Source organism: Megalops cyprinoides, chromosome 2 (assembly GCF_013368585.1).
Source record: "Megalops cyprinoides isolate fMegCyp1 chromosome 2, fMegCyp1.pri, whole genome shotgun sequence".
Taxonomy (NCBI): Eukaryota; Metazoa; Chordata; class Actinopteri; order Elopiformes; family Megalopidae; genus Megalops; species Megalops cyprinoides.
In genome coordinates this window covers 53,013,761-53,036,018 of record NC_050584.1, presented here as the reverse complement: position 1 = coordinate 53,036,018, position 22,258 = coordinate 53,013,761, and the positions used below count along the sequence as shown (strand labels likewise).

The window sequence follows — 22,258 nt, the reverse complement described above, 5'->3', positions numbered from 1 at the left end:
TACTCCTCAAAAACTTCGAATGGGGAAAAAAAACAAAAAAAAACTACATCGCTCAATCCAAGACGCAAACCAGCAACTCATGAAATCAAACCGAGCTGTTCAGTTTGATTTCAACCACATTGAACTGTGGTTCTGATGGGCTACAAAGGTGATGCTGATTTGAAATGTACTATGCTACTCTCTAAGTAAACTGAGAATGCACTTCAAAAGACCATCACTTCATTTAGCGTTACTTCACAAAGATGGATTCCAACAATACCATCTACTTGTTCTGCAAATGTCAACGAGGACGATAATCTTTTGCCTTTGTGGCACTCTTTCGAGCGCTTGCCACTGCCTAACAGCAGAATGTTTACCATCGTCACAAACCACTTTAGAAACTGAACACGCACTGACCACCCTGGCTGTAACCAGTCATAAGTGGTTGCAGGTGCTCTGAACAGAACTGTGGTGCTTGAAAGGCAGCCCAGTACTGTGGTCCAAGCTTCATTACCAGCTTCATCTGAACAGAATGCTACAGAGTCAAAAAGGCCGGTGAAATCAAAACCAGCTACAACTATCCACAATACCAGCAGCCAAATGGCCCGACGTACCTCCTGAAAAGTTGTGTTGGGGGTGGCTGGAATGATTCAGAGAGCGCATTAAAGGCTAAAATCCCCCGTTTCGCACGCAGGCTGAATCGATTTTCGTATTTATGACCCCCTCAGCTGTGTGAGTAGGCCTGCTGTGGGAGGCCACCTTTGACAGGCAAACTTTCCCTGCCTCGCAGAGGCTGCTCTTCTCCTCACAGAGATGCGTGCAAACAGAGCCGCTTCCCTTATTGTGCGTTACACAATGCCTTTCAGAAAGGGGGGTCCCCAGAGGGGGAGGAAGGGAACACAAGGGCATGTCCCGGGGGAGTTCAGACACCGAATCCATCTTCAGGACGTGGGTTTGAAGACAGCGCTTCTGAAACAGCTAGCAACAAAGCGGGTACTTCCTGTACCATATATGGAGACCAGAGCCACATACATAAGTTCAATAAAAGCCTCCTGCCAGCATGGAAAAATATCAGCAACAGTGTTTTATGTTGTGATGACTGTGACAAGCAATTTACTTAATTCAGGTTACTAATGGCAAACACTGACAATACGCTAAGACCCAGATTTAGTCCAAGGACAATGACAACGCACTGGAACCTAGCTTGACAAACGTTACGATTTTCTTTTTATTTATATTAGACTAGAGTGAAGTCCACACCCACACTGTGAAGAGAAAAACCGCTCCCCTGGTCCCACGGTCTTACCATGGTCACTCTCGGTGCCCGACCTCCCCCAGTATCTCCGCCTACGCTCAGGGCTGTGCGTGTGTCTCTCGATCACCGCAGCAATGAAGCGCGTGTTGCTGACTGTGAAGGGAACACAAAAAGCAAGGTCAGCCTGCAAAATGCAAAACAACACATAATTCAAGCTTTTACACAGCTGACCTCTTTAAACACATAAGAAAGACATCCAGTAATCATGTTAAATTATGTATTTTGACTGAGGTTCACCTTAACATCTAGCTGTGTTGTGTGAATTACATTTCGGATATAAAATATTGAGGCCGAACACATATTCTTCAAACCAAAAACAGACTAAATAAACTGATAAGAAAATTTGAAATGTAGCAATCCACATCTTGCCCTGCTGTAAGAAATAAAAGCAGCACAGTAAGGATTCACACAATTGCACTAATCCTCCTTACAGGAGGATGAGGTAAAGCCAGGGGCCCCTAGCTATGGGAGTTCTAGGCATGAAAATGAGGAGAAACAGTGCTCTTCCATCCTTAATACCTTCTTTGCCTCAATTCCCCTGCTATATCACATTACGGGAGCCTCAACAGCACCCCCACCAGGGGAACACACACTCCCAAACCTCACAAGTACACAGAAAGTCTTCTTACTTATGCCCCTGTCCTCATGGCTGTCCTCGTCTCTCTCGTCCCGCTCGTTGTCCAGGTTGGACATCCTGACGGACATCTCTGTTGAGAAAAATCACAGACGTTAGTATGACACTTTATTACATTTTGCATAGCAGCCACTCTTATCCAGAGAACACAGCTTTCAATTCTTACATTATCCATTTGAAAATCTGGCTACTTACTGGGGCAGTTTGGGGTAAGTACCTTGCCCAAGCATATAACAGCAGTGGGCTTCCCTGGGAACAGAACTGGCAACTTTTGGGTTACAAGCCCTGCTCCATCCCACGAAGCCACACTGTTCATTGCATGCTAATTCTATAGTCAGCCCTGCTCTGGAGTATCTCTGCAAAGCAACTGAGTGCTGGTAGATTGAATTGGTTTGTTCCCACTACAGACAGGGGCACCTTTCAGAGCTACACAATTCAGAGAAGTAGAGCACTACATCACAGCAAACAGAGAATCAGGTGTCTAAACAAGAGCCTTCCATCAAGCAAATTTACTCCACAAAATTTTATCCACTCAAAAAAAGATTTGCTTGGCCGTTTTAGCCTTTCCGTGGCTTTTGGTCATGCATTTCTGTAATGTTATTGCTTTTCTATCAGAGAACAAGGCAGGGGCTGAAAGCCAGCGGTCAAAGGTCCAGATATGGAATGGATTTCATTTCCGTTTCGTGTCTCTGCATCTGGAGGTAACGTGTAACAAACCCGATAAGCCGCCGGGCCCAGGCGGGAAAAGCGCCTGGAAGAGGATTACCTAAAGCAATTGCTCTAATTTATCTCTTTACTCAATGCTAATAATCTGTGTTTATCATCTCATTAGCGGCGAAGCTGCAGACCTCATTTGGAAAGGTCGGACGGCAGTCAGGAGCTTTAGTTGATTAAATCACCCCCCCCCCCCCCCCCCCCCCCCCGCCCCAACGCAGCACGGTGCGCGGAGGCCCGGCCTGGCTGCCTCTCGGAGCTCACCTTGCGCCGCCAGTGGGGACATGTGCTGGTGGCTGCGGCGGTGGATCTGGTGCCGGTAGGCGTACACGGCCAGCACCAGGACCATGATGCATCCCATGATTCCCCCGGCCACGGGCCCCACGGGCGCGCTCTTGATCATGTTCAGGGAAGTCACCTCGTCGTCTGTGGAGCACAGGACAGTGGTTACCGCTACATTATATTACATTATTCTCACTTAGCAGATGCTCTTATCCTGAGCAATGTAGGCTACATAGGTTACAATTTTTAAATGCTATCCAGTTATGCAGCTGGATATTAACTGAGACAATTCTGGGTTCAGTACCTTGGCCAAGGGTACAGCCGCAGCGCCCCAGTGGAGAATGGAACCAGTGACTTTTTGGTTACAAGCCCTGCCCCTTTCCACTATGCTACACTGCCACCCCCAGACCACTGTGCTCCTCTCATGGACACTGCTCCTCTGTGCCTCAAAGAGCCCCTCTAGCCCTCTAAATTACAAACTTGATCATTTTCCAAATACCGATCGAGGACACGGAAACAGTCGCACTGAGGAATCTACTATTACAGCGGCTGCCATAGAAATAGATTCTCAAAGCTTATACGCTCAGTGCCACAATACAGGACAATATGTACTGACTTGAGATGGATGTCTATTTTTGTCAAGAGCAGTGTATTGAGGACGCATGGTTCCAGCGTAGAGCCCGAGCTGCTCGGTGCCTGTGCGGAGGGCTGATGCGAGCAGTGGGGCAGGGAGACTAATGAAAGAGCTATGACTCAGTGATTCTTTCGCACCCCAGAGGACCCTCCTCCGTTACACGCTGATCACTGTAACTGTGAGCTAAACTGTCCACAGACAGGGGGGGGGAGAGGAATGAGAAAAATGGAAACCCAGTTGTCATGGCACTGTCAGAACCGGGGAGCTCAAAAGGGACGGAGGCTCACCCAGGTGACCCATTGCATCCATGTAGGGGCTCTTGGCTCCCACGATGCCCCCGAAACACTCCTTCTGAAGGGCACAGTACGGCTTGTCCAGGTGGGTCTTCCCATCGCTGTCCACCATGCACCACTCGCAGTCCAGCACCCCAAAGCAGTCACTGCAAGCAGAGAGCGGGACTGTTGTTATATGCAAGTTAATTCATGTACCATCACAGACAGTCGGTGGAATCACAAACACTAAACTATCAATGTGTCCCTCGTGTACAGATGTCTGACAGCGGTCAGACATATCAACTCTGTGACCTCAAAAATACTGCCATATAACTAGTACTGATAAATCACTGGCATCATATGGTAGAGTAACATTATGGGAAAAGACCAATACATATGTATTTGCTTTATGACTATTATTATTATCTATTATCACTTAGTATTATTATTATTATTATTACTACTAGCATTAGCAGTAGTAGTATCGTCTTAGTGTGCATTACACTCAGTAATGACCATGCTCTTATTTTCAATCACAAACAAGTCTAACTTCATATTAACTGCCGAGAAAACACAGCAAAATAGCGGATTCTAATGTGAAACAATATACACAGATGTTCCTGGATAATATTACATTACTTAATACCCCAGCCCTCTTAATGTTTTAATGAATTGATTTCAGTATTAAATGCACTCTTAATATCACAGTGAAAGCTGTTTACTGTCACCTTCAGAGCTGAAAATTATAGCTCTCCTTTAGGTGTATAATTTTAAATAACTCATATAAGCAATAACACCATGCTTAGCCACAGAACTGCTGTGACCAGGGAATCCAAGTGAGTGGGGTGGTGTTGTGAAGTAACTATGCAGGGATATAATCAGCTGAACTACACTGGTTAGTGAGCTTGTCTTAACTGACAAAAACGTCTGCACATCCACCCTGCTCAAAGCAGTCAACAATGTACACCTTTTTTTGAATAAGGAGAAACTTCTGCTAATGAGCACTTTATTCTGTGGCCTGTCAAGACATCTCAGGTAGGACCAGGTTTCTAAACTCAGCCTGCATGAAAACATTGTTGTGCAGAGTTTCCTAAAATTCTCCTCCCCAAGAGTAGGTGAGCTAAGAATGTTCAATGCATGCCTGCATGACTAGCCAATCGTTGGTCTAAAATTTTTGCATGTTTTAACCTGGTTCAAAATTGGGATAGTGTTTGGCAAGGTGTTTGCTACCTTTATTCATTGTGTCACTTGCCTTTACTGCAATTACAAACAGCAAAGAAAAACTGGGCCTCTGTCATTCTTAAGAATGGCGACCTGCATTCTTAAGCATGGCGATTATCTTTGCAATAATTGCACAGTAACTTTGCACAGGCTCTACTGTGATCAACAGGAATAAGTAACTTGGTGTGGTCTCCTCCAGTGTTGGTTTTATTTTAAACCCGACCCATCTGAACCCCCCTTGCAACAGCACTGATCTCAGATCTGCCCTCTGCTCCGCCTGGCCCCGTTCCCGATGGGTTACCTGCTGGTGAAGCGCTGGCTGCAGCGGGTGTTGATGCACTGGGGCAGGGTGTCTTGCAGGCTGGAGTCGATGACCGTCAGAGAGAGGGGCTCCTGGTGCACCTCGCAACTGGGGTTCCTGTAAGACACCATTGTTACAGTCTCTCTACTCCCTGTGCAGAAAATACCAAGGAAAAGGCCTTAAAAGGAAGTGGCCAACATACGGAAACTATTACTTCAATACAATTACCCTGTCAAAAGAGACAGCTCTGGCACTTATTATTGGAACATGAAAATGAATTGTTAATTAAGGACAGTGGCTCAGCGTCCAATTACCCTGACAAACTGTGCTTGATGAAATGACAAGCAACTACACTCGTTAGAAGACAAAATAGCATGACTAACAGTGAATTACTCACTACAGACGGCCAAGCATCCGCACAAGCCTCTTGACAAGCTCACTTTTCCTTCCCATCTGAAGAGTCTCTTTCGATTAGGAGAACAATCACTGGTGCTCACCTGTTCTCTGCGTTGGTGAGGTTGCCGGTACACTCATTCACCTCCAGGGGGCACTCACATGGACACTCACATTCATTCTGCTCCATCCTGTGGAGAACAGGGTTCAGGACTTTCACTCTTTTTTTGTAGATGTGTACTGCGCTTTTGTGTGAATGCACTTCTGCTTTTGGAATTTTCACTAGTAAATCATGCAAAAGAGGAGCAGAATGTAAACTAAATTACAAATTACAACAAAGCCCTCAAGATTAGTGATCATTTAACAGAAAAGGGAAATAAATGGTGTATCGTCATTTTAACTGTAGTGTTTCACCTGAGAGAAGTACACTGTGTGGAGAATAAACAGTACAATGTGGTCCTGATGAAATACAGTATGTGGGATTGGGGCACTGAGGTGACCAGCTGTCTGTTTCAGAAACCATGCTGACCTGTGGCAGTTGAGACATAACCGGTCCACTGTGCTGCAGGCGCAGAATGCCAGCGAGTCGCAGGTCTCGTTCACGATGCCAGCGAAGGCGTTGGTGCCAGGGATCCGGGTCAAGCGGTACTTGGAGCAGTGGCTGCCGTGCACCAGGTTTGTCAGATCGCCCTGGAGAGGAGAGAGGCATTATGGGTATGTGACCATAAGAGCACAGTGCTGCCGTCTGACACACATTGACCTTTCCTGTGTTTCAGAACATGAAAATATGAGATATAATGACTGAAAACTCAAAACTGTGTTTTAACACAGCAATAATAATAGTACAGTCAATATACATGAAGGGGTGCGGGGAACTCAGACTGCGGTTCCACATTACACCACTTGGTGGGGCTGTGACACAGGCAAAGAACCAGGAAACCCAGCCTGTGAAGCCAGAGTCCTGTTAAAGCAATCTTTTTGGGATGTGAGTCTAGCAGGAGCAGGTGGACCCTGATCATTGCCTCCCTTCACTTACCACAATGCTGGTGTTGAACTTGTAGAACCGCTGCACCGTGCGGTCGCTGAAGCTGTTGCACAGGTTCTTCTTCACAAAGTTGGGGTGGTTGAGGATGTCGTTAGCAACCAGTGGCTCCTGTCAAATGAAACACACGGGAGGTCATGGACTGCGGAGTCTCTCAGTGTCCGGCAAGCAGGCAAGTGATAGATTAAAAAGGCAGGTGACAGTCAGAGAAAGCTGGAGGAACAATGTGTGGCAATATGTGAACAATGTGTCAAAGAGAGATTGGTAGAGGAAGGTATTGGAGAAAAAAGGAGGAGAATGTCAACTTCAGAGTGATTAGCAGGTGACAGAGAGAACTGGATGAACAATGAGATGGAGAGAGAGAGGGGGAAGGAGAAAGAAACAGAGAGAGAAACTAACAGAGGCAGGTATTGGAGTCAGAAGGTGGAGAATGTCATGTTTAGGGTGATTAGAAGGTGACGGTCACCTTGTGTGTGATGTGTTGCTGCTCGGCTGGGGCGTGTCCTTTCGGGTCAATTAGTGTGGGATGTGCCACCAGGTAGCCTCGGTCCTCCATGATGAAACATCTTCAGTGGGCAATAAGAGAACCAGCTTACCAACAGAAATGTAAATATAAGGGCCCTAACATCATTGCTACCACTAATTCAGCAGACCCCCTAACACTGGACAACTTAGAGCACATTGGACAAGTCAGAGTACAGGTCAAAGCAAAAATTGTCATTATATGCACAGGCATATTAAAATACTTGCATTCGGATTATTTCCAGTCAAACCGCTGAGCACTTCAGAGCGGGTATTTTCGCGGCAATGAAATTAACACACATCTTGACTTAAAAACCAAGACGCAGACATTATGACCAGCCTATTTCATCCACAAGTCACTTGAGAAGCAGAAAAATCTGCTTAATCCTCATCACTCTGAGCAAAGCTGCAAAACAGAATATTTTGGGGGGAAAAAACAACCGGGACAAGGACTTCCTTTAGCCATTTCATTAAGTCACTATTGTCCACAGCTTTATCGCCTGCTATTTCTGCAGAAAGGTAAGCCAGTTTAAGGGCCTGTCACTTTGGGAGCTTTCCAGAGGAGCCTGCTGCAGTAGCTCCTAACAGGATGTCTGTGGAATGCAATTAGAATCAGCTTATCTCCCTTTGTCTCTCTCTCTCTTTATGGAGTGGGGCACTGTCTATTTCCGCCACTTTCAAATACCACCGTGTCATTTCTCATGGCTCTCTCTGTGAAGAGAGGTATTATGGGACACCGGAGGACTATCAGGACGCACAATTCAAAAAGGAGCAAATCAGATTAGTTACATTTACGGAATTTTAAACAGCCTCAGTGGGGCATCCTTCAGTAACCCTTTCAGGCATGGACAGAAAACCCCCCTTGCCGTTCCTAAGCCAGCCAGTGCGCACCATCCCAGCGCTCACCGAATTTTGTTGCCTTTGTCCTGGTTACAGATGGGTAGCAGGTCCAGCAGCACTTTGTAAAAGTAACGCAGGGTGAAGTCGATACCCATCACTGCCACCGCATAGCCAGGGGCCATCTGAGAGCTGGGGAGAGAAAAGACACATGGCGTCTCTTCAGTGTCAGAAATACAGAGCAGAGATGGGCCCTGACCGGGGGTGAGCAAGCCTTTTATGAAAGACACACGTAAGCAGTCCCAGGCTGTCCCAGGCTCTGAAGTCAGAGCCAGACAGCAGAGGACAAACTTTTTCCCAGCACCACTCAGGACACAAGGGATATATTCCCCTATCTTACACCATTATCATTCATTATTATTAACCAGCATTGTTACCATTTCCATTTATCTGTATAAGCCTGTTTTGGCAATACGTCATTCATCATTGTCAATGCATCATTTGTCCTACCACAAAAAAAGCACCTTTGAATGGAACTGGATTTAAAAAAAAACAGAACTGGGAAGGAGAAAGATAAAGACAGAGACAGAGAGAAAGAAAGAGAGAGAAAGTCTAAATGTGTGTTCTAAACAAGCACAGATAGGCTCTGCAGACTCCAGGGGTTTCCTGGCCGTCCTAACCAGACTGGCCAGGGCCCGGCCCAGCCCTCACGGCTTAGGAGCAGCCATTGTGCGGTTTGTTTAAAGTGCACCAAAGCAGCTAATCCCTCCCTGCGGAGAGCGCGGGACGGCCCGTTATTACAGAGAGCCGGCTCTCCCCTCACACTTCCTCCTGAGAGCTTCAAGGAGCCCGGCCTTCCTTCGTTTCACATCAGGACTTTATTTAGATTGCAAACGCCACAGGTTGTGCTCAGTGGTGCAAATCCAGCATAAATAGAGAGAGGCGGCCTTATCAGCAGCGAAGATACACTTTGTATTGTGGTGTCATGCTCCATTGGCAGTATGGCAGGGCTTCAAATCTGTTTAAGGTGAAACAAATGGTTTTGCAACTTTTGTTCTCCTTCAAAAGTAAAAGGCCAAATCAAAATACCTACTTGGTACACTGCCAGCTTCCTGCTATTGCAACATAACATGTTAATGCATCACTACACAGTTGAAACACATGAACACTACCTGAGCAAGAAGATAAGTGACTGTTCCCCCTGAACTTTTGTAACAACTTCCTTTGTACTGTTGACTTTCAGAGCTTTTTTTACAACTGCATCACACAAAAGGAGAACAGCATAGATAACAGCAGAGTAAACACTAAAACCTGAGGAAAAAGCTGGAGGAATCTCCATTTCATTCCACATACTGCCCTCTGCACTGCTACTCTCGAACACATGAGCCATGAATGGTCATTTAAAACCCCCTTCAACAAGCCAGTTTTTTTTTTTTTTCTGATCTCCACAAGCCTTCCACACGAGTTCAAAGTTCAGGCCGTCCTGAAACATTCAAGCCATTTATTGCTACTTCGCTGAAACTGTTGTACTCCCTTTCATCTGGTCCGCCTCTAATTCACAAAATGCACTGTGAAGCTGGGCACGTTCCTTCTGCTTAGAAGCATGAAGCTGGTGTAGCACTAAAAAGGAGATTTTACATTCCACACATTAAGACACAAATCAACAAGACACACACAGAGAACACTATATCTACAGCTTGATTGGCTAGGCTTTCGAAGGCTGATCTTTTTGTGTTTAAGAGATTAACATTTTTTAAAGAATGTAACAACTATTTGCAAATGCGGTGTGTGGAAGAGTTGGATTAAGAAGCCACGCCATGAATTCAAAGTGCCAAATACATGTTTTTAAATCATATCCTTGCTTACTAAAACATTGGCACCTGCTTCAGTAAAAGTAAGGACAAACATCCTAAATCTATGAGGTTTAAAGCTGTTGAGGTTTAATTAGGGAGAGATACTATTAAGGGTTAAAAAGTGACCCTGGTTTGCAGGTTTACAGGTGCCTGGCCATGCGTTCCAACACTACTGGATAGAGGTTAAGACTAAAGGCCATGCCTAGCCTTGTTATTTAGCTCACTGTAGCTCAGCTTGTACATGTAACAAGACAAAATTCCAACCCCTTCCAGGACTCTTTCTGTGAGTGCCTTCTAAAATGACCCAACATAAAACAGCATTTCACCACAAAGCACAACCACTATTTCCAATGCCCTCGAGAGAAAACCGAAGGGTTGCTCTGACTGAAAGCTGGACGCTTCTCACAATAAAAGTTCAAAGAGAGAGGCTGAGTGTGCGGGGGTGCACATTTGATTGACAGTTTATCTGCCTTGTGGGTCCACATTAAAGGGCTGCACAGAGTGTGTGCTTAAATCACTCCTGAATCATCTCTGAGCGCAGGTATTCTACCTGGAGGCGTGTATGGTGTGGCTGATGGTGACCACGTAGCCGGCCCCGCCCACATCCAGGTACGGGCCGGTGAAGGTGATGAGGCCGGGATTGGCCACAGCGTGCAGATACCTGCAGATGCAGGGGACAGAGCCACTCAGAAATACAGAGCTGACATCCTCATGAATCCTTAAGAATTAAATCTCCACTGCTTCCTTCCTATTGTCACTCACCATTTACTGTACATCCTAGAAGTATTATATCTATAAATATAAAAACCAAAACACTGGAATGACTAGGCAAGGCATTAGTAACTGTGTTGACAGAATCATTTTTGGGGAAAACCATCAAAACTGTTACTGCAATGATAAAACCTAAAGCAACAAATACTATTTATATACTGGACTTGCTTAATTTAGAGGCATCTGAACATCTCTGGGTAATCACATATGTTTTCCTTTACTCTACAAAGTGAATTGTGAGGCTATGGCTGAGTCTATTAAAAAAACATTGCTGGAATAGAGCTCCAGAGTCTGTTCACTGTTGCACACTGGGAGTCTGGAATCATTTCAAAGTGCGCCCCAAACTTACCATTGTCTCCTGGTGGGGTCGAAAGCTTTATCCATGAGAGAGCCTGGGTAAATCCGCAGCACCCCATTGGGCGTTGCTATGTAACGACGCACAATGTAACTGTTCAGGCTACTCATTTCCATTTGTGTCATCCATTCATCGGTTACGTGACTGGTAGCCATTACTTCATTTCTGACAGACGACTGGAAGACAATGAGAACACATAGCAGGGTTCCTTTAAGACTCGCCTGAGAAGATCCTAAGCTGCAGCCCCACTTTTCTTAAGGAGGAGCCAGAGAATGCGCTAAGCTGCCAAAAACACAGCCCAAAAAAAGTCCTCGGGTTTAAAGAAGCACACACGCACACACACACACACACACCTCTCACAAGTGCATGCAGGTCATTTTGTTTTGATTTGAACATCCTCATTCATCTCCCTGTACTGGCGCTCAGATGTGACACGAGTGAGAAATGAAGACCCAGATCCCTTCCCCTCTCAGCCTGACCCAGTCTGCCCAGAACTAATGTTAACCATTTTTCAACATCTCTCGTCAATCAACAGCAGCAGGTCTTCTGCGCTAGCCGCTGGGCCAGACCTTGAATTGTTCGTATAGGTGGACCGCCTACGTGTGAGACACAGTTGAGTATACCTTCAGCCCGGGGTTGGCGATGAGGCGAGTGTTGTCACTCAGGTAGGCGGTGTAGTGCTCCACCATGCGCTTGGTCTCCGGCTGGCTCAGGTGCTCGTAGGGAGAGGAGAAACTCCCAGCAGACAGCATCACAGTGGGGCTTTCTGTAGGGGACAGCAGGGATAGCGGCACTTCTTAAAGGACAGGTAAGTAGCAGTCTGCTGACTGTTCTTCAGGAAGGGCACTTACAAACAGCACTCAACATTTTGATCCAACTGTGAAAGTTACTTTCAGAGTCTGAATGCTGAGGTTCAAATCCAAGGTTTATATGATCTGAGACTAAGAACTAAAGAAACAGACGGAGCCATATTCGACTTATTAGTTTGGCTGCAATATATCCAGTCATAACCAGAGAAGGCTTCCAGCCCGCAGCCAAAACCACAGATAACCCCAGTAACCCACATCAACAGACACAAGCAGTGACGCTCGGAAAAGCTGAGGATGATCCAACAGTCAGCATGGATTCTTCTTCGCTTTATCATGTAAGGTCATTGCTATATGCGCCTCACTGCGCGGCACCGCGGTTCTGACCCGGCTCTTACCGACGGTGGCGAGCTGCTTGAAGTGCAGACAGGAGCTGGGCTGGCCCAGGAGGTCCAGCCGGTGGTACAGGAGCTTGCTGCTGGGGACGGTGTTTAGGTTCTTCAGGTGCTTGACGGGGATCTCGGGCTGAACGTACACGATGCACAGGATGAAAGAGGTGTCCTGCACCTGGAGAGGGGGACGGGGAACGCGTCATTGGGTTTGTCCCCCCAACAAGGCCCGGGACCCTGAGGACGTACACACTGCGCGGCACAGAGACCGGGCTGCGCAGCACAGAGACCGGGCCACACCCCCCCCCCCCCCCCCCCCGCAGCTCTGGCGCAGGAACGGCCCCGCGCTTCGCACGGTGTCACCGAGTGTTTTACAGTGCTGTGCCTCTTCCCAGCCTCTGATGAGATAAATGTGGTAAGACTTTACGATGGCGCCGGCCAAAGTGCCTTTTTCGCCGTCTCCTGAAATTAGAATGGGACGCGTTCTGAAATGGGCTCGAAACACACAAAAAAAAGTGTGGGAAAATTCCAAAGCATCTAGCTCTGATGGCAGATTTTTTTTCCCCCTTTGACTCTCTGAAGTAGCTTGTGCCTTAGTTTGAGCAGGAACAGCAGCGTAAAGGTTTGGAAGGCTGGGAGTAGATGGCGGTGGTATGCCAGTGGTGTTTACAGAGAAATCTGGAGCCGATGAAGACCACAGTAAGGTCTGCATTACAGCAAGGATTTTGTTCTTTCCATCTAAGACAACAACAGATTTGATGGGAAAATCGTAATGCCAAGTACTACTACTAATTAAAACATTGTATTTTTTCAGGACGAAATCATTTTGTGGCTCAGACCACATCCAATGTATCTCTCTGATGGCTGAAGATGGAGAAGATGTGAAATGTGGGCAGCGGTACCAGTTTCCAGGCGTAGCTGACGTTGTAGGCCTCCTGACTGGGGTCTCTCAGCCGGTTCATGTGCCAGGAGAGGGAGGAGTTCACAGGGACAGCGATGACCTGGCTGCCCAGGGGAAGGCTAGAGGGCGGACACAGAGAGTAGTTCACTCAACGGCCTCTTATCAGCTAACTCAGGAATAACAAAACACTCAAGCCGCACATGCAGAGAGGGAAAACCACATTATCAATGTTCTGCATTTCTGAAGTACTGTCTCTTAAGTATCCATCTTTTCCATAGAAAATGATGGACTGTAGCAGTGGAATAATGTAGGCTGAATTTGTATTTCCTTCCTCCATCGCACAGTAACACCCGCTCCAGTATGTAAAGTACCAGTCAAAAATTTGGACACACTTGATCGAGATAATGAGAAACATACACTCAGACTTTTAGATCTAAAGATTTATGCTTAAATGTTTGAAATTTGTTCCATAGTCAAATATAATTAGTGAAGTTGATGCCTATTTATGAATTTCTTTCCAAGAAAATTTCAGATATTTAAAACAAATATTTTTGGCTATTTTGAGGAATCTAAAATATGAGAGTTTTAATTTGTTTATAACACTTTTTTTGGTCACTGTGTAATTCCATTTGTGTTATTTCATAGTTTTGATGTCTTAGATCACGTTTCCCAAACCTCTCCTGGAGGACTCCTTGTCCTGCATGTTTTAGATCTCTCCCTGCTCCAACACAGCTGATTTAAATGATCAGTTTGTTATTAAGCAGCTTCAGGAGTTCTTAACGAGCTGATCATTTGAATCAGCTGTGTTGGAGAAGGGAGAGACCTAAAACATGCAGGACAAGGAGTCCTCCAGGAGAGGCTTGGGAAACGCTGTCTTAGATTATTCCAACATGTGGAAAATGGCAAAAACAAAGAAAGAAAAGTGTGTCCAAACTTTTGACTGGTAATGTAAGCAGGACACGTCGCCTCCCCCCGCGCCGAAGCCCTGCTCACCTGAGGATATTCTGCCGCACCTGCTGGAACCCCGGGATGTTCTCGTAGTGGATGATGTCGGTGTGCAGGGGCGGTTCGGTCATCAGGTACGGCCGCGTGAGCGACGGGTGCATGAGGGTGTAGCCTGCAGGAGAGCAGCACCGCGCACAGCGTCACACAGAGCGATCCTGACGGGCGCAATCAGCCTACCACGGTGTCGGTTCTGAACGTGTTGACCTTGTCCGCCGCCTCTGCACTGCAGAGACGAGTGTGCCCTCCCCATGGAAGTCAGCCAAACTACCAAACTCTTCAAGTCTATTAAAGTCTAGTGGAACACAGCAGCGGAGATCTGAGCCAATAAGAGCCCTTCTATCGGGGGGCATGATGGTGTGCCAATAAAGTGACTGTTCCTGGAAGGTATTTTCTACCTTTGGGCTGCATGTCCTTATTTTACCTGTTCTGCTTTAAAACAACTGACCGCTATCTAATCAATTTGGAGTAGATGAAACTAACCAAATCAAAGCCACTGAGTGAACTTACTACGTAATAACATCATATTAATTTTTTTATTTAAACATTGAATAGATATGTCTATATATGTCAGTGTTTGTACTGCACATGTCTGCATGTGTCTATTTCTATAATAACATGTCTGATTGTATAAGTACTGGCTACCAATCTCGGCGCTGAGTTAGTCATTGTCATAGTCATTGATCTTTTTTAAAAAATTCTTTTACATTCAAAGATTGACGCTCTTACAATGTTGCACTGTTGTATTCTATGATAATTCCTAATGAACTGATCATAAAATTTGACTGACTCACACACTCAACCAGGTCAGTAGGCAGATTCAGTGGTTCATCTCAAAAGACTTCCCATTCCTTTCATGACAAGTTATATTTCTTTTTTTGTTGTTTAGAATGGCATTGTTTTTAAAGTGTGAGATACTTATATTTTACTTTTGATTTTTCATTGTTGTTCTCAATTTGTTTTGACTAATATTTTATAGGGTTTACATTAGTTCTTTAAATATTTTATTATTGATTCAGGATATCTCTCTGGTGTCTTGTCCTTACATCTTACTGGATCTTGCATTACAAACTGTCTTTGTCCTTGTTTTATTTATTTTTATTATGCTTGTAAAGCACTTTGTACTACTTTACAGTATGAAATGTGCTATAAAAATAAATAAAAATAAAAGCAAACCTTTCTACCTTTTGCTGTGGCCTACGCAAGCATCTGACTTCTGTATTTTCACATTTAATTTAAGTCAACATTCCTGCTATGACCACCTGATAGTCATCACAAACCAATTACTCAATGGCTGGATTATGCTGTTATTCCAATGACACAAATAATAACACTCATTTAGAATCATATGGTTAACACTCGCAGCGTACATTTGAAATGCAGCGTTACATACGACCTTCCGAACTTTCCTCAAAAACAAGCGCCACACACAAACATCTCAGGCCGGCTTTCAGGAGCAATGCATTACGAGTCCCGTCACACTCATTAGGAAAGTGAGACTCATTTCAAGCCTGAGTCAGAGCTGGCAGGAACATGAAGAGGTCCTCTGTTTTGCTGCCCCTGCTCAGCTGTGCTGATGTCACCTGTAAAAGCCTGAGCCCAGCCATGTGGGACAGGTATTTTCCTAACGAGCTGTAAATCAGGTTAATGACTTTCACTCCTGCACCTTGACTCATTCAGACCAGCGGGGGCCCCTCGGTTCAAATCTCCCAGCGGGGTCGACCCGGCGGTACCTCAGACAGGACACACAAGTGGAAAACAGCGGGGGGAGGTCGAGCCCGACACAAACCTTTGTTGTCTATGAGGAAGGTGTACGAGGCCAGGGAGTCCTGGTAGTAGGTGACGTCCTCCAGGATGTAGGCCAAGTTCACGTCGACGCCCACGACTCCGAGCAGCAGGTTGCCGAAGTAGCAGGGGCGGCTGACCGTCATGATGAACCCTGGGAAGGGAAGGCGGATCAAAAGTGAGTCATCCTGAAGCAGACCGATGCCACAAAAAACTGTCACATAACACCCTCTACTGCCAACAGGTCCAGCAGTTCAGATTCATCTTGTGGTTTTGCATTAAAGGTCTGGTCCACGAAAAAACAAACAAACCCCTTTGTCATTTTACACATGAGCCTTTGTGACTTACTGTGGTTGATCTACAATTAAAAGAGCAAATAGACTTGGGCAGCCCATGTGTACAAGAAGAAGAGTTGGAGATAGATACAGATGAAGAACTAGAGTTGTAACTGAAAGATGGACTGAGAGCAATCTGGCGCTTGCAAGAGGCCTCTGAGGCCCTGCAGTGGACCATCATATGCTGACAGTGATGATCTTAGGGTAACACTGCATTTCCAGATGTGGAAGTTTGTTTAAAAGTTTGCAGGCCCTGCTTGTTGGGAGATGTAGGGGGCACACACCGTCACCCATGGGGTCTGTGTAGGGCAGGCTGAAGCCGGCCGTGTCGATCATGCGGTTGGGCAGGTTGATGTAGAACCGGCCCACGCTGGTCTCCAGGTTGCTGAGCTGGTTCAGCACCATCATGCTGCCCTTGACGACAGGCAGGGCGGAGCGGTCCGGCACGCCGTACTTCACCGAGTTCTGCTCTGCCAGGTCTCTGAGGAACGCCAGCTCCTTCAGCCCGGTCACCCCCTCTGTGTGGACATAGAGAAACAGTCAACGGACCTGTCAAAACTCCACAGAACCACACTATACTACATTGAATTATCACTTTTAATGATGGTAAGGTCCTAAGATCTTGAGAACAAGCATATTGCCATAGCAACAGCTATTTACAGGACAAGGGGGAAAAAAACACCTTTAAAGACAAAGACTTCAGGCAACAGAAGCATAGAATCCTTGAATAAAGGACAAAAGCAAATTCATCCAAATCGTTGAGCTAACTAATGGTGAACAGAAATCTGTAATACAGACATCATGTCATTCGTATCTATAATCAAATTACAGATCAATGGTTCCTTTATCATGTTTAGTAGATCTTGGCTTGAACGTCACATGATAACGATCCCAGGAACAATAGAGGCATTTATAACACTGTACATTGATACTGCACAGTACAAGCTGCAAAATTGCTCAGACGGAATAGAACCACAGAACGGCTATATACCGGCTACATCCAAGCCTGCATCTGGCTCTGGCTCCATGCTTGCCATCTTGTGAGAGGCTGACAGGAACACTATGAAAAGGACAGTGCATTTGCCACACTTTCCCCCCAGAGCAATTTAAAAGGGGTACAGAGTTTGTTCTTTTTTTTTCCCCCCTCAGGTCAAAAAAATGCAAGCAATCTCAGCAAATCTCTCTAAAACCTCACGCAGGATCAGTGGCTACACTCTCATCTCCATACACCGCTGTTTTTAAATTCAGGTGAGCAGTATCCTGTCTCCTTACAATGCGCGGGGGCCTTTCAGCAGATTACAATGGTCTGAGTGATAGAAGCACTTGATATGGATTGCTAATTAACTGTAATCATTTTTTTTTTTTCCATCGGTCCTTTCATCAGGGGATCCATTGAACAGCGGTCCCCACTACTTTTAATAAAATAAAAAAAATACATGAGCTTTGATGTATTCTGATTAATTTCTTTCCTCCCTGCTTTCCCCCATTTTAATTCCATCATAAAAAATAATTTGTGTTAATGAAAAGCAAATGTATGCGAGCAGCGTTCTCTGGGTTAAATAATGAAGAAACATGAAGGGAGGCACATGGAAGGGACTTAAAAAACAAAACATCACAACAGGACAAAACTCACCCCCCCCCCCACCCCCACCCCCATACAGCGCTCCCCCCTCACCTCCTCCTACCCCAGCTGTCTTTCCAGAGGCCCACACAAGACTCACTGATCTGGCCTCAGACTCTCAACTCACTGTCCTTGACTGCTCCCCCGAGACAGAGGCTCAGTACAATATGCTGGCAGTGCAATTTCGTTGGAAGTCTACCCATAGGAATCAGAGAGTCTTCTCAAGGTGTAGTCCTAAATCTGCCTGACTACCACATCGTCTGTGATTGCTTCGGCTTATGGGGAGTCGATCTCCAATGAAACAACAGACAGACGGACACTTGGCAGAAAATCTCCAGGTGCCTCTCTCTGATACTACCGTTCAACCATTCATGAGTGCACAATAAAGGTCATGACTGTGCGGTTGAACCTTACTGTTCATGAGTGCATAGATAAGGATCACGACTATGCAGTTGAGCCTTACTATTCATGAGTGCATAGATAAGGATCACGACTATGCAGTTGAGCCTTACTATTCATGAGTGCATAGATAAGGATCATGACCAAGCGGTTGAGTCTTACCATTCATGAGGGCACAGATAAGGATCATGACCGTGTGGTTGAATCTTACCGTTCATGAGTGCATAGATAAGGATCATGACCATGTGGTTGAATCTTACCGTTCATAAGTGCGTAGGTGAGGATCATGACAGAGTTGTTGAGGTGCCGGTTCTCTTCCTTAACTACACTGAGCGTGGCCCTCTTCTCGCTATCGGAGGAGTCCTGGGAGGTGATGCCCGAGGAAAGGTAGATGATCACCATGTCAGTGTCTGCAGGGGGGACAGAGAGAAAAGTCCAGGCTCAAGTCAGCACAGCTACACGAAGACTGCGGGCTTCACACACTGGCTAACACAGGGAGAGGTCAGGCTCTTACTGGTCTGCTGTCTCGTTACATTGCTGGTGTTCCTGAGGAGCTGAAAGGCCTTCTGGAAGCCCAAAGCGTGCTGGGTAGGGCTGTCGGAGGCCTTGACATTACTGATGAAGGAGCCCATCTTCCTCTTGGTCTCGCTGGTGGCCGGGGACAGGAAGGTCTTGTAGCATTGGTCCAGGGAGCAGGAGCGCACGGTGTCTGCCACAGTGAGCACCGAGATCTGGAAGAGAGGAGACAGCGCATACAGACATGAGCGCCTGGGTGTGGGCTCCTTTTCCTCCCCTTCTACTGCACCACAGCTCCGTGGCAGGTACCGGAGGACAGGGGGCAGACCTTATCGTGCTCGTCGATGGCGTTGAGGATGACCAGGGCCGCGTCCCGGGCAATCTGGAGCTGGGTGTCAGTCACTGAGGCCCCGTGGTCGATGATCACCACGATGTGCTTGGACTGAGGTCTCACCGCAGATACGTACACGGGTCTGCGGGGAAGCGAGAACACAAGGCCCGTCACCGCCTCGGGAAGGGTTTATTGACTCAAGAACTTTCCCCTGTGTCACCAGTTCCCTTTATCTGCGCCAGTTGGTAATCTTATCCCCCCATTCCCACTGCTTCTTAGGTGGGCTGGGGCGGCACCGGACTCCGGAGTCCCTCCCCCTTCGGGACAGAGCCATTACTGAATCCTTCTTTACCTCCAGCTGCCCTCTCTGCACTGTTTGCAGAAGGGATCCGTTTCTCAAGCCTGTTGCTTTTGGGCCACTAAACATTTTTCCGCCATTCCTTTTAGAATATTATTGTTAGGTGCATGCTTCTTGCTTGAGAGGCTTGATCTGTGCGCTGAGACGAATGTGAACATCAGGTCAATCATATTCTGCATGAATCATGCTTTGCGTGGTTTGGCCACCTTGGTTGTATTACAGTACAGCGCCACGTGGATAAGCCTTAACAAGAGTTGAGGTGCGCTGAAACGCCCAATCTAATGTCTTTGCTGCTGGGGAAAGCCTCTCTATGAGTTCATTGTCTGTCAGCTGCAGTACGGTTCCCACTGAGTCTTCAGCAGGCAACGGACAACTTTCAACAAGGAGACCACAGAAACCACAACACAAGGGCAAAAGATTCCATCAGGCTTTACTGAGCCCTGTCTGCATTCCAGAAAGGGCTTGTGGTCATTGTGTTTCTGTTGCGTAAACTCACACTTTGTCTGGAGCTTTATTTACTTGTGCCACACAAGAACAATAAAGGGGGGGAATCTCAGCGGGAACAAAAAAAAAAGAAAAAAAATCTGGAAAAAAAAGTTTTTTTTTTTATTCACCAATTTTTTGGACATGATCCAGCACATTCCTATAATGTCAAGCTTTTTGTAGTGGTTTATACCCACTGTAGCAGAAATAGCCACATCAAATTTAATGGGTTTCCAGTTTGACATCTTTCTCCAGGACTCCAAGGGTGATTTGTAACATGCATTAGTGTGCAACATTAGCGTGGTACACTCATTTAGTACTTGGGTTTAAATTCAGGGGGCTGGGATGGGGAGAAGGGAGGGCAAAGCGATCAGCTCACTGTACCTGCTGCGGTGCTCGTAGGTCCCCTTGCAGTGGAACTTGTGAGCCGGGAACACGGTGAATATCCCCTCTTCTGAGCTGAAATACTGCCACTTGATCCCGGGGTTGGACTTGAGATTGTCCGCGAGCACTGCGGGGCGAAGCGGCGGTGGTTTAAGAGTCAGACGGACATAAACAGGTTCTCCCTCACCGCGGGAAAAGTGCCCAAACAATCACACCGCAAACACGTGGGGGGCGACACATCCATCTGGAAAACAAGTGGGGCGGACCGAACAAAAGAAACGAGGCAGGATCGTGGCGGAGAGGCACGGCTAACTCAAGGCAAGGATAGGGTTTCAGTGTTCGTACGCAAACAACATTTCAGATTGACTCGATGTCATACCCTCGCCGTGTAAAATTCAATTATCCCCCCATGCGTGTATTTGGTTTCCCCCAAATCCAAAGCGAGGGCTTGCTCTGATGCATGTCTGAATTACCTTATTGCGACCATACAATGGGTAAACTAGAATTAAGTGCTCAACTGCTCCCCAGCCACATGTGCTCTCAATAGACATTGGCAGCCTGTTGTGGTCGTAATGAACATAACCTACTCTGCTCTAATTTGGCCCAAACGGCCAACGGCGCGTTTCGGGGGGGGGGGGGGGGGCATGCCTTGGCGCAGATCGAAACGGACGAGATGATCCTCCCTAAATGCGGGAGAGTGAGGACAATCAGAAGACGGCTTGGAGCTCAAGTGCTCGTTTAATCCCGGGGAAGAGCCGGAGCAGCTGGACTCTGTTAAGCGCTGAGAGCGTGTCACAGCTGGGGGAGTCTGGGAGGAGGCTCCATGCTTTAGTGAAACTTACAGGGGCTTGGGCTGGACCGAGGAGCCAGACGGCTCTCAGGGGCCACACAGCACTGCAACCTTATTTTGTCTCCCGGGCAACTTGAGAGGTTGATTAAGAGCTGTTTTTGGATTAATTCATTTTGGCTCTGTTTCTGAGTAGGTGAAAGGACCCTCATGACAGCCTGGGCTTCTGGCAGAGAAGCATTTATTCTGGCAATATTCAACATATCAGTACGGCACTTTGTCTGATATCACAGGTTTCTGAAATTATTCATGTGTCTGTTATAAGGCCGTGTGTATTATTCAAGTCAAGTGCTAAAACTAAACAAATTAAATTAGCAAAGGTGCTGGTGTTGGAAGTTCAGATTAAAACCAGAGACTTTTCTGTGTACTGTCAAGCCAAACAGTGACAGAGGGTGCAATGTTCTTCTCTTGTCCACTACATCTGAAAGAGATCTGAGAGTCTCAACAACCATGAAATCAACACTGCGCAGACAAACATTTTTCTGCTTGGGTCAGAAAGTCAAGAGCAGGTTCACAAAGATGGTATCACCACTCCAAAAAACTTCCCTTCACCACTGAGGGAACACAAACTAGTCCTTCTGAAAGGGAGGACAGTGTGTGTACACACGAAAACAGCACCGGCATCCTTCACTTTCCCAAAACGACGTTACCGCGCCCCGGTTCTCCGCTAAAACAAGTTAACAGCAAACACGATGTCACGATTAAGATGTTAGCGAGCCTCCCTCTTCGCCAGGGAATAGCATGCCTGGTGACAAATACATACTCCTCCTGATTCCATTTACTATCTGTGTGGCTAATTTAATCAATGAAGCGCTAGTGAGACAGAAATAAACCTCGTCTGAAAGACGCCTCCGCACGCAACACACGATAAACTCAACCACAGGTCTGTCTGCTCGCATCCATCAGTCTCTGCGAGCCGTATAAACACCTTGAGGGAATGTTGACAGTGAAAGGGTAAGTATATACACTCGCTCCC

The 22,258-nt window shown here is 46.5% G+C and overlaps 1 protein-coding gene across 1 annotated transcript in view; it reads right to left on the bottom strand.

Annotated features, from left to right (window-relative positions):
- Positions 1 to 22,258, bottom strand: part of cachd1 (cache domain containing 1) — a 68,445-nt gene that overhangs the window by 2,594 nt on the left and 43,593 nt on the right. The window contains exons 5-26 of the mRNA XM_036522103.1: positions 20,436 to 20,562; positions 19,208 to 19,352; positions 18,878 to 19,094; positions 18,624 to 18,773; positions 16,628 to 16,861; positions 16,013 to 16,162; positions 14,215 to 14,338; positions 13,223 to 13,340; positions 12,330 to 12,498; positions 11,749 to 11,891; positions 11,120 to 11,301; positions 10,550 to 10,660; positions 8,216 to 8,338; positions 7,254 to 7,353; positions 6,782 to 6,898; positions 6,275 to 6,435; positions 5,850 to 5,936; positions 5,353 to 5,469; positions 3,846 to 3,997; positions 2,907 to 3,068; positions 1,924 to 2,001; positions 1,286 to 1,387 (exon numbers count right to left, since the gene is read on the bottom strand). Coding sequence (XP_036377996.1) covers positions 1,286 to 1,387; positions 1,924 to 2,001; positions 2,907 to 3,068; positions 3,846 to 3,997; positions 5,353 to 5,469; positions 5,850 to 5,936; positions 6,275 to 6,435; positions 6,782 to 6,898; positions 7,254 to 7,353; positions 8,216 to 8,338; positions 10,550 to 10,660; positions 11,120 to 11,301; positions 11,749 to 11,891; positions 12,330 to 12,498; positions 13,223 to 13,340; positions 14,215 to 14,338; positions 16,013 to 16,162; positions 16,628 to 16,861; positions 18,624 to 18,773; positions 18,878 to 19,094; positions 19,208 to 19,352; positions 20,436 to 20,562 — 3,069 coding nt within the window. The remainder of the gene's footprint in view (positions 1 to 1,285; positions 1,388 to 1,923; positions 2,002 to 2,906; positions 3,069 to 3,845; positions 3,998 to 5,352; positions 5,470 to 5,849; positions 5,937 to 6,274; positions 6,436 to 6,781; positions 6,899 to 7,253; positions 7,354 to 8,215; positions 8,339 to 10,549; positions 10,661 to 11,119; positions 11,302 to 11,748; positions 11,892 to 12,329; positions 12,499 to 13,222; positions 13,341 to 14,214; positions 14,339 to 16,012; positions 16,163 to 16,627; positions 16,862 to 18,623; positions 18,774 to 18,877; positions 19,095 to 19,207; positions 19,353 to 20,435; positions 20,563 to 22,258) is intronic.